Genomic DNA, 12,448 nt, shown 5'->3' on the forward strand with positions numbered 1-12,448 from the left:
GCCTGGAAGCCACCTCGTCCTACCCCGCAAGCACCCTCATAACAATACGTATGTTTGAATGGTTGTACATATATTTGTACGTGTGTACATATGTTTGTGTATGTACATATGTTTGTGTATGTACATATGTTTGTGTACATGTATATATGCACATATGCAGTAGGGATGTTGCGAATGTGAAATTTTAGACATCCGCGGATGCGAATGCGGATGCGGATGTTTAAAAGCTAACATCCGCGGATGCGGATGTCATGTATTTTTAAGAAATAATTTAGATGGGTAAATAAGGTGATTTAGGTAAATAAAAAAAAGAAAGGTTAATAACTTTTAACAATCTGCCATATCCTGAGTTTTGCCCGAAAAAGAATTCACCCGAAAATTTGTATTTCGCCCATAGTAAATATGTATGTACATGAAAACCAAAAGTGAAAAGTGAACCGGTTCGGGGAAAATTAAACTCATGATAAGACTGAATGTTTTTTTTGAACTTGAATTTAAAAATTGGAACATTCTACTCAATAAAAACTTTTTGAAGGATCGTAAATCAAACCTGCGCCTCTATATAACTACTCGCTCGAGGCGACAAACTTGAAAAACTTGAAACTTGGCAAAATTGTAAATTCTTTTCGATCGACACTGCACCAGTTGAGAGGACTTTCAGTTATATTTATTTATTTTTATTGCGGTGCAATAATTACTTTTTGAGAATTTCATCGGGGCTGCAAATGTCGGATGTATCCTCCTGATTTTCATCTTCACAATCTAGCATCATGGCACAATCGTTGTTTAAACACCGTTTTTTCGAAAGAATTCTTCATTCTCATTCTTTTGGTTGTTTCGGAATTTGTCACGTCATCAGCGTTTTTCGATTTTAGTTTGTCTAACTCATTTTTAATACTTTCTTCTGTGACTGATTAGATATACGTCTGCGCACTTGCACATATTCCAGGGACCGAAAATAACAGTTATTTTTTCCGAGTTAAATTTGGCCTAATATTTTTTATTCCGAAATAAACGCCCTATCCGGATAATAAAGAAACCGCTTATCCAAATTAAACAAACAAACAAAGAAATAACGAATGAAGGTTACCACCTCTATTTATATTTTTTTATAACTTAATACTACATGTAAATACATACCTGCATTTGTTCTATGGTAATTAATTAACATTTTTTATTGAAATATTTTTCATTTCAGTTTTAAAGCTATTTAAGTCCTCTTTCATTGGATACCAAACTTGTTTAATTTGGATAAGCGGTTTGTTTATTATCCGGAAAGTACTTTTATGTCGGAATAAAAAATATTTGGCCACGTTTAACTCGTAAAAAAATAACTGTAATTTTCGGTTCCTTCAATATTCGCATTCGCAAAAGATCCGCATTGATTTTTGCGAATGCGAATGTTAAAATTAATGCGGAAGCTCCGCGGTTGCAAACAAATCTAATAAGCTGCTTGTTGATATAAATGCGAACTGTACTGATTGTCAAAAATTATGTGTTTGTTGTAAATTTGTTCATGTTTGTCATTGTGCGTGTAATTTTCTAGAGTAGTTTTGTGCTCTCGCTATCTCCTTGTATTAACTCGTCCTTCGTTGGTATACTCTGATGAACATATGTGAGGATGATAGCAAGGCCAACTTATATAAGGTAGTGTTACAGGAGCAGTTGAAATTTTCGCCCGATGTTTCTTAAAGAAAGCCATAAACGTAGTGACCGTTGGTTCAACTTGGTGTTATTTTGCCTACACCTTTTCCAATAGTATTTCAGAAAAACACAAATGTATTTCCGAAAACTACAAATGCATTTCAGAAAAACTCAATTAATTTTCAGAAAAGGCCAAATGTATTTCAGAAAACCCCAAATGTATTTCAGAAAACCCCAAATGTATTTCAGAAACACTCAAATGAAATTCAGAAAAGGCCAAATGTATTTCAGAAAAACCCAATTGAAATTCCGAAAAATACAAACGAAATTCAGAAAAGCGCAAATGTAATTCAGAAATCATTTCCAGAACACTTTTAACTATGGACTTTTTATCAGCACTCTTATGGCGTTTTCGTTTCTACAAAAAATGTTGCCTTCTCATCGCCCTCTTCTTAGTGTTTGTGCGTAGAGGGCAAAGAGAAGGTCGCATTTTTCGGTAGAAACGAAATCGGCATTAGAAAACATAATGGCTTATTAATTCATATCCCGATTAACCCCTCACCCACTTTTTGTAATGGAGTAAAACAGGATAACACTTGTAAAAAAGCATATTTATTTAAATGAAATGTTTTAAATACCAATAGACATATCCCGCAAGGCCAAAGCATAAAAAAAAACCGATGAGTGCTGGATAGCACGAGCGCAATCCGCAGTAGTAACGCTTTCTTTCGCTTGGCGAATTATTTCTTCCAAGTATTGCAGTCTCCTTTCTACTACTCCCGGTCCGTCGGTAGAAGGAATGCCCATATGAGTTTTTACATAACTTTTTATTTTTGCCCAAATATTCTCAATCGGATTGAGCATGGGCGAGTATGGAGCCAAGCGCAAAAGGGTGGGCGAACCGCTACTGCCAACTACTTGCTCAAGCCTAGTATGGCAGGTTGCATTGTCGCACACCAATACCAGATCTGACAATGTGTTGCCCATGCTCGTCCACTTGTCTAACAGCTCTTTCACCCACTCACCCGCGCTCTCCTTCTTGAACGATCCGCGTCGTGTCTCCATGCACAACACACCTGAAATTCATGCCCATTTTGATCTTTACTTCAAAATTGTGTACTTAATTGTAAGACTATTTATGTAAAGTGTAAGAAAACAGTTTGGAAATCTACAACTGGATTTTTCTGAAATACATTCGTGTTTTTCTGAATTTTAATTGTGTTTTTCTGAAATTCATTTGGGGTTTTCTGAAATAGATTTTGCCTTTTCTGAATATCATTTGAGTTTTTCTGAAATATATTTGGGGTTTTCTGAAATACATTTGTGGTTTTCTGAAATTCATTTGGCCTTTTCTGAATTTCAATTGAGGTTTTCTGAATATAATTTGAGGTTTTCTGAAACACCTTTGACCTTTTCTGAAAATCAATTGCGGTTTTCTGAATATCATTTGAGGTTTTCTGAAACACATTTGGCCTTTTCTGAAAACTAATTGAGTTTTTCTGAAAATCATTTGAATATCACATGAATATATGAATTCGTGATAAGAATATATGAATTCGCCTTGGAAGATAGAAAGCGAGTAAGAATAAATGCCGAACAAAGGAATTTGTCTTCTTTCAACTTAAATAAATGCATTTTGCAAACAAAAGTGCGTACGTTACTTAGTGCCTTGGTAATGGCGAATTCGTAAGGATCTATTGATTGCATTATAAACATTTTCATTTATTTGTTAAAAATACAATCACTTCCATTACAACCCGGTCCTATGGATGCTGGAAGCGCGAATTCATATAAGGAGGTGTTACCGGAAAATGAGTAAATAAATTATATGTATATCAGAAAATTAATAAGATGAAATGAAATTATTGTTTGATTTCTAACCAAACCTATGTATGTAACTCAATCGCCTAATGGTTTGCCGAACCGTAAACATATGTTTACACATCCAATTTCGTGAGTAGGTACCTGGACTCGCACCTTTTTTAAAAAGTTTCTCTTCTATCATGTGTACGGTGTTACACACGCATTTTTTTATTTTTAATAATTTTCATTAAAATATAGTTCAATCTGTAACAGAAACCACAATAATAAATAAAAGTTTCAAAGCTTGCAAAAAAAAAATCAAACTTCAAAAAATTGTCAACAAAATTTCAAAATTTTTAATCAGAATATCTAGAAATTCGTGTATGTAGTTATGTAGCCCCTTAAATTGTAGTCTAAGAAAGTCTCAAGTCCTTAAATATTACCGTTGATTTTTTAGAATTTTTTTTGTGGAGGGTGTTGCGCATTTTCTTCCATATAACACCTGATCAAAATTTTTTTCTATATGAATAAAAAATTCGCCACCCTCCATAAAAAAAAATCCAAAAAATCCAAAGTAATTTTTAACGACTTGAGACTTGCACTTTCTTTGACTACAATTGAATGGGATACAGAACTCCATACACGAAAATTTTCTAAATATTCTGAATAAAAATTTGGAAATTTTGATGACGATTTTTTCAAGTTTGATTAATTTTTTTGCAATTTTTACAAGCTTTGAAACTTTTATTGTTGTGGTTTCTGTTACAGATTGAACTATATTTTAAATGAAAATTATTAAAACTAAAAAAATCATCATAATTTGCAAACAATACCATTTTGATTTTCGTTTCTAATTAGTCGAATGCAGGTGCATATACATATCTGCACAGATTTATGAAATTAAATTTTGGTTTTTTAAATTGTATAATAATAGCTTAGGGAAAGTTTTACAGTACCAGTTTAATCTTAGATCACGTAAACTGCGTTTAAATTGAGCACCTGGCTAACATTTAACTGGATAATCTTAGTTAAAACCAGCCAGCTCGAGCGTTGAACTAAGCTGTTCACTGTAAAACCGGCCTTAGAATGGCTCAATGATTTATAGGGTGTATGTGAAACCGTGAATATGGATATTGCGTATTTTTAGTGTTAATTGTAATCCTTGTTTTTGTTTATGGTATTGTTATTTATATGCATGGATGACATGTGAAGTGAATAGAAATAATGATAGTGATGTTATTTTTAACTAGACGGAGAATGACAAAATGCCCCCAACACTCCACAAATATTTCAACCATGGGTCAGAGACAACATCCCACTCTTTGTTACCTATGATCAATTGTCAGAAGAATCTCTGGAAGCACGAAAAAAGACCTTAAGACCTACAAAAGTTCTCTAGTTGTCTCGCAAGTGCAGCCGAAAAAAAGATGAATGAAGGTACATAGATTCAATAGACTTTTGATCAGTTCCGACCCTGTTATATCAAGTATGAGAAAATTACCCCAAAAACAATGGAGGATTTGCCGAAAGGAGCAAAATATTTGATAATTATGGAGAACTATAATGGTGATGAAGATGTTGATAGCGATGACAATGACGCAAGCGAAGATGATGATTGTTTTTATTAAAGGTTATATTTTTTAAACTACTTTCTAAGCTTACAAAAAAAAACAAAGAGACAATTTTTACAATTCGGATTCATTAATGTATAAAAGGTACTTATGAAGTACAATGTTTATTACTTTTTTCATCAACAATTAAAAAAGCAGTTGTTATTACTTTACTTGGCAACGTGAGTGAATTAATCTGCTCTATGAAGAAATCTTTTGAAAGTACTACGTCGTTAAAGTGATGATGTTGATGATGGAAATTGTGATGAAGAAAATTATGAGGATAATTGTGATAATGATAGTGATGATATTTAGTTTGTAATTAATGATGATTATGATTTTAACAATTTATCATTAATAGTACAAATTATTTATAAGAAAAACCACTAGAGTGTCACTTTTTTCGCTCTTTGGTGTCATAAAAACCTTAATAATATTAATTTAAAAAAAATTCTTACTAAACTATTATTTGTCATTTAGTTATACAAATACATCAAAATTTTTAAATTAAATGTACGTATGAATTGATCTCCAGTTTCAAGGTCGATTATCCCACTGTGCGGCGTGTGCAAAAAATTCCGGGTTGCGTTTCCCCTATAAATAAGAGTTATGTGCAGATTTGCATCGTATTGGGGTTTCAAAAAAACAGTACTGAAGGGAAGGCTTGATTTTATAAGAAAAAACTTCAGACAAAGAATAATATGTATATATGATTACAAGGTTAGTAAAAACACTTATATGTACGTGCGAAGAGGATGACAGTAGTTGACCACTTCACTTAGCTGATGAATTTATTTTCTCCGCTTTCTGTCTCTTTTCGCTCTCTTCGCCCTCGATTTACTTGGACGCCAGAACGCGGCAACGGCTAACTCCGCCACAGAGAATGCCAGATTGTAGCGACAGCTTGCATAATAAAATAACAGCGCCGGCCAAGGCAATAGTTCGAACGAGTTCGAACATGCCACCCCCCATGCTGGGACCAGCATAGTTCTCCATTTGGTTTGGGCGTAACGCTGGCCTAGGGGAGAGAGTGTGCCAAGTGCAGTGCTTGGCTGCAAAAATATGGAATGACTAAATTGGAGTATAAGTGGGTATCGGTAATGGACACAGCTTAGAGACTGAGCGCTTATCTGTTCCATTTTTTGTGCGTACGGTGATGTGGGACGACATTTTTTTTGATGTCTTCGAGAAGTTTCCGCTGGCTCACCTCCAACACCTTATCTGCCCCTACAAAATTCGTTCCGCAGTCGGTATACATATCTTTGCACAGTCTTCGCCGGCCGATGAACTTTGCAGTGCGAGGAGAAAGGCTACGGATGACATTCCCGTAACTGCCTCCGGGTGAACTGCTTTCGTTGCTAAGCAAATGAGAATTGCAACGTAGCAGTTGTATGTGGTGTTCCCCCGGTATCGTGATGATTTTAGTTCGATAGCATCAGTATAAGCAATACCAGGTTGCTAGAAATGGGCGTTTTGGTGGATTGACGCGATGAAAGGGCAAATCTCCCATTAGCTGGGTGGCTGTAACGGGTTTTTGCGAAAGCAGATGATACATTTACGCGATTATTGCTTAACTGCGCGCCTTACGTTTACAATCCAAAATTGCTGCCGAATGTAAGATATAGTTAGTTGCGGGCCACCATGTTAAGTTGTTATATGCGAGCTTTTGATGGCCAAATAGGTGAAGCGATGACAACTCGGTAGTATAATTGGATGCCTTTGTGCATATGGTAACATAGCTCGTTGAATTCGAACGCGTAGGCGAAGAACATCTTGATCATCCAGGAATGTTGCTAAGCTCATAAGATTGCTATTGCTTGGCAGCGACCTCTTTTCCTGAATGCACCTTATCTCTTTCAAAAACGCTCCTGTTGAACAAGCTTCACAATCTTAGTTAAACTTTCGTTCATAACTGCGACTGACAGAGGTCCCTTCAAACGCTTAGCAGTTTGGGTACGAGCATTATAGGCGAACCGAAACATGTAAGCGCACACACGTACCGTTTTGTGAAGAGAAGAGTACCGAAAAATTACTGACTCTTCAGCGATAGACAAGTGCACTTGAAGGTGTTTGCGCTTGACTTCAGCTAGTTCCTCTTGCACATCCATTGCTGAGTGGATCAGTCCACCATAGCGTGAATGTCGATAAAGCCATAGGAGTTAATCCTCGAGTTGCACAGTCGGCAGGATTTTGAAGCGTATCGACGTGGCTCCACTGATGAGGCGAAGAGGCTTGAAGGATTTTACTTACTCTGGCTGGGATCACCGAATATCCAATACAAGACAATTGTAGCGTCGGTCCAATAAAAAATGGGCAAATATAAAACTTTACCCTTAAACGACCGTTTCGTCCGGGGTGCCAATTCTGTCGTCAGCTCGATGCGCGGTACTGTAAGAGGCTCGGCAGCCAGTTCGAAAACGCTCTATCTCAAAAAACTTTTCAAGTACGCCCTATTTCAGAATTCGTTTCAAAAACGCCCTATCTCAGCTGCCGATTCAGCGGGAGTTGTCACAAACGGTGGTTTAATATTGGCAAATGTTCGATATGCTAGAGCTGGAAAAGTATCGATGGTTTGCCTTTTATTGCCACTATCGACACCATCGATAGTGTCATTTTAGGTTGTTACTACCGATAGTTGTAGCCGCCATCGATAGCCTTTATGACTATCGATAGTTTCTTCTCTATTTCCACTACTTTATCATTCTAATTTTAAATTTATTGGTGAAAAACAAGTATGTAAATAAAGCGAAAAAGTTCATATAAAAGTGCAACTCTAAACTTAATTACCCATTAAAAACGAAACGTTACTATCGATACCACCGATGGTGCAAAACTTAAACTTTCGAAACTATCGAGTGGGAACACTATCGATAGTTTTTCAGCTCTACGATATGCTACAACAAAATCAATAACAATAAAAAGTGTTGCCACATCAAAATTGAACCTCTAACTCCATAACCTACTTACCCTACTTTACCCAATAGCGCACAAAAAAAACCTACAAGAAAAGGGATTTTTTTTACCTCTTCACTACCGCACTAAAATATACACCAATACATAGAAAAAACATTTGTTAAAATACCCTTAGGAAATACAGTAAGTAGAAAAGATACCTTTTAGCACTGGTGGTAATATCCCCATGTGAGAAAGGGACGCATAGTCACATGTACACAAAAGAACTGGTCAGGTTTTTCATATTACCCCCGAATTTATGACCGGTCACCTGAACATGAAAAACCTTGCCAGTTCCCTTTCTCACATGGGGATTTTACCACCAGTGCTAAAATGTCTCTTTTCTACTTACTGTATTTCCTAAGGTTATTTTAACATATGTGTATGTTTTAGTGACCACTAAGAAGAGGTCAGAAAAAAGTCCTTTTCTTGTAGGGAAGGGAAAAAACGTCAAAAATCGCCAAAGGCGATTTCTTAAATTTTTACGCGCAAATATCTAAAAAAAAAAAGCGCCAAGTTGGTGCTAAATCGCCCAATCTGGACACTCTGATATCAGCAGTGAACGCGTATTTATGTTTTCGCCAATTCAAGATTACTGCCGACAAGTCGTTTTGCAGCGCCGGGCAAGTACCCAAAACACCATTCAAAGATCTGCTATTCGTCGTCTTACACGAAGCATCGAAAATAATGCGTAACTTAGTCGCTAAGCTCTCTTCTTTAAGCACCGCATGATGTGGCAAAACGCACGATGTCACTGTTGGAGTATTCGCCGGAGTGAAGGTGCAGTGATCGCTCTCCCTTGTTGTAGCAGGCGTAATTAAATTTAATACGAAGTAGTCATTGATGCATTCGCTGTAAAGCCTGCATAGTTTTTCGTCGCGCTGAAGTTTGCGCTCTAGGCAATAAAAACGATTTAATGCTGTTTGCTTAGACTTGCTAATTGTTTGAGTTTGATGAGTTGACTTTAATATAAGTCTTACCAAATACTTGCCATTGGGTTGACGACTATGCGTTTGCAAAAAATTCACACCAGTTTTCTCTGAGAGATAATGCTCGGTCCGCAGGTATTTGTTCATGTTCATAAAACCTTTGAACGAGAGATTCAAGTTGAAGCGTGGAGTGGTGACAGCGAATACTCGTTGAGCGTTTGGAAACTGGGGTTACATTGCCGGTCAAGATCCACCCCAATTGTGTGCGTTGTACGACTGGTTCGTCGAACTTTCCAATGCGAGTTTCAGGTAACATGATACGAGCCATCATATCCGAGGAGCAAGTCTATACGGCGAGATTGGAAATAAGTGGGATCAGCGAGTTGCTGGCCAAGTATGTGCGGCCACTGCTGCGCCACAATTTTCTCACTGGGCAGATGGATAGCGAGCGAATTAAGAACGTAGGCTACTTCCATTGTAGTGTGAAAATCCGGATTGATACATGAGTGAATGCGAGATTTCCGTTGAAGTTCGAGTGCGAGTCAAGCCAACGGTTTTAGCGGCGTGTTCCGAGGCTATCGTTGCTTCGGAACCGTTGTCAATGAGAGCGCATACAATTGCTGTTTGACCAGTGACGTTGTTCACTATAACTACCATTGCAGTTGGTGGAAGAACCTGTCGCCCCGGTTTTTCTGTAGTTGTTGTTGCGACAAAAGTAGCTGCGAGAGTTCAAACACGGGCGGCGTATAAAAACGCCCAGCCTGTATACTGGCCAGGTTAGATGTTGGTGCATCTGGTTTGACCCACGAAGGGGGGGATGTTGGCTCGGCTTGGGGTTTTGTAAAAGAATAGTATTTTTGTATAGATGGCAACCCTATTGTATCGTAAATTTTATGTGCAAAGCAAAAATAGCGGCATTCGTGGCTGCCATATCGAAGGAATCACACAAAAGTGTAAGTAGAATTTGGTAACTTAAATTAAATAAATACCTAATCTTTAAATTTCTAAAGGGAATAAAACATTCCACACATTAATACACGACAATTTTTTCTCGATTTTGTAGTTCCGATTCGATCCGCGAATCGTTTCCAAAAATTCGAGAATCGACATTCGATTTTTCCTCAATTGATGCATGTTGAACTACGGTTTGCCCCAGAAAACCTATAAAATTTCTCCTCTGGGAAGCTTCTTAAACATAACTCTATATAAAATTATGGCGAATACTACAACAGAAACTCCAAAAATTGGAATTCTAAACTTTATGCAAATGTTCACTTCTTTATTACTCATTTTAGAAAAAAAAAATTAGGGCCAATTTCATAATGAAACACTTAAAATTCCTTTTGCAAAAGTTTCCTTTTAGTTAAAGTGTCATTTAAATGTACTTTAAACAAGAAGTGCTTTCATAATACAATGGCAATTGAATAATAACAAAAGATTCATTTAAATGAAAATAACAAAATTGGCAATGCTGATCTCGGCAATATTGCATCAGGTAATTGTCATAAATATGTAATTATACTACGAAAATGACACACTTTTTTTCTTACAAAAGGGACCTTTATGTCATTTAAATTTCCATTTTGGGTATCTAACTAAAGAGCCTTTATGAGCACCTTTATCTTTAAAGTAGCTTTATGAAATCGATCAGCAAAATAAAGCATCCTTAAAATTTTAAAACATTCTTTAATTTCATTATGAAATCGGTCCTTAGCAGTTTTGTAGAAAATGTTTTCTAAAAAGGGTAGTTAAGATGTGAAATATAGAGTCTAGTATAGAGAATAATAAAAAAACGTCCGCATTGCAAAAAATATACCCTTGTGGTCAGCTGATTAAGTTAAGTGACATTTTAACCACTTTTGGTTATTACTCTTTCGTATATTTAATGTTTATAATTTTTATAAAATTCTGGCGCTTTACATAACCGCACATAAATCCCCATTTCTAGAATTTTTCCAAAATATTGTAATAAAAAGTTTAAAATTTTTGGGTGTAGTTGTGAAAGTTTGTTGAATTTTTATAATTTTTTACGATATTCGAAATGGGGATTTATGTGGTGCTGGTTATGTAATGTGCCAAACTTTTGTAAAAAAAACTATAAACATTAAATAGACAAAAGAGAAATAAACAAAACTGGTCAAAAGGTCACTTAATCAGCTGACCACAAGTGCATGTTTATACTAAAGTTTATGTACGCAGGTACGAAAAAACTTGTAACTTCTACAGCTTTGGTGTTTCCATTCTCACATTTTTACAGCTTACTCCACAAAGTTTGACAACTATTCAGGTTGAAAAAAAATAAAAATCAAACATGACGAAGTTAATAAAAATAATAAAAAATAAAAAATGCGAATTTTTAATGCAAATTTTTTTTTTATTTTAATCTATCTCACATAAAGTTTGACAACTATTCAGGTTGAAAAAAAAAATAAAAATCAAACTTGATGAAGTTAATAAAAAAAAATAAATAATAAAAAATTCGACTTTATAATGCATTTTCTTTTTTTATTTTAATCTATCTCACATTCTCGTGGAAAGCCGATTACGCACATTTTGATACCTTAACTGATTTTCTCCGACAAATAGTTTATTAACTGCAAACAATTAAAAAAAGATACTTCTCCGTGAGTTCAAAATTTCGGGAATTTTTTTTTTTTCGAGATTTTCGAATATCATGACCAAATAAAAAAATAGGTGTCTTCTTTTTGCTGGGATAGTTCTTGCACAAAATCTTTGAACAAGTACAGTTATTCAGGCAGGTTCTGAAATTCACTTCCGAGTGCTAATGATTCAAACTCACTTTGAATCCAAATTTTTGTGTTCTGTATTTCTCGTTTTTTCATGTCAAATGTATGTGAATTAATTTTTTCGTTTTCAACATCACTTTCACTCTGTAAATAAATCAGTAAAAATCTCCGGATCCCGGAGCTGTAATCCCGGGATTTTGGGACACGGAAAATTGTTTGGGATGCCGGGATTTCAGGATTCTGGATCCCGGGATTGAATGCCCTAGTACATACACATGTCAGCATATAGACGTCTCTGTGTTCAAATTTCAAATAAAACGGCATTGTACCTCTAGAGGAAGTGGACTTTCTTGCAATGTTTGGAAAAGCTTCGCTGCTTCCGCCGACATTTTGAAGTGAAAATTTGCTTTAGCCTTTTGTCCGTTAGATGATAAATCGAAACTAGTTGAATTAGAAATTTTCTTTCCTCCTAATGCACCGTTTTTAAGTTCGCTCTGAACCTCTGCTTCGATTTCTGTTTCAGTATTAGCGTATGTCTTAGATTCTGAAATGGCAGTGGCCTGTAAAAAATGTAATAATTTTACAATTACTATAATTTAATTTGTTTTTTTTTGGTTCGTTTGTTGAATATTTAATAAAGGTTATAAAACAAAGCTAACGTCATATACACACCAGTCTGTGAAATATTTCTTTTTTTTTTTTAATTACGATTTCATCCTGGTATTTCTATAATGCATAAAGCACATCAGAAAATACAAAACAA

At 35.7% G+C, this 12,448-nt stretch overlaps 1 protein-coding gene across 1 annotated transcript in view; it reads right to left on the minus strand.

The window, feature by feature from the left end:
* LOC118734129 overlaps window positions 1–12,243 on the minus strand; it is a gene marked incomplete in the record, with an annotated part of 275,636 nt that extends 263,393 nt beyond the window's left edge. Inside the window, 1 exon segment of the mRNA XM_036463841.1 lies at window positions 12,015–12,243. Coding sequence (XP_036319734.1) covers window positions 12,015–12,074 — 60 coding nt within the window.
* Window positions 12,244–12,448: the final 205 nt, after the last annotated feature.

The sequence above is a fragment of the Rhagoletis pomonella genome, unplaced genomic scaffold (genome assembly GCF_013731165.1).
Source record: "Rhagoletis pomonella isolate Grant_MI unplaced genomic scaffold, Rhpom_1.0 Rhpom_scaffold_00002, whole genome shotgun sequence".
Taxonomy (NCBI): domain Eukaryota; kingdom Metazoa; phylum Arthropoda; class Insecta; order Diptera; family Tephritidae; genus Rhagoletis; species Rhagoletis pomonella.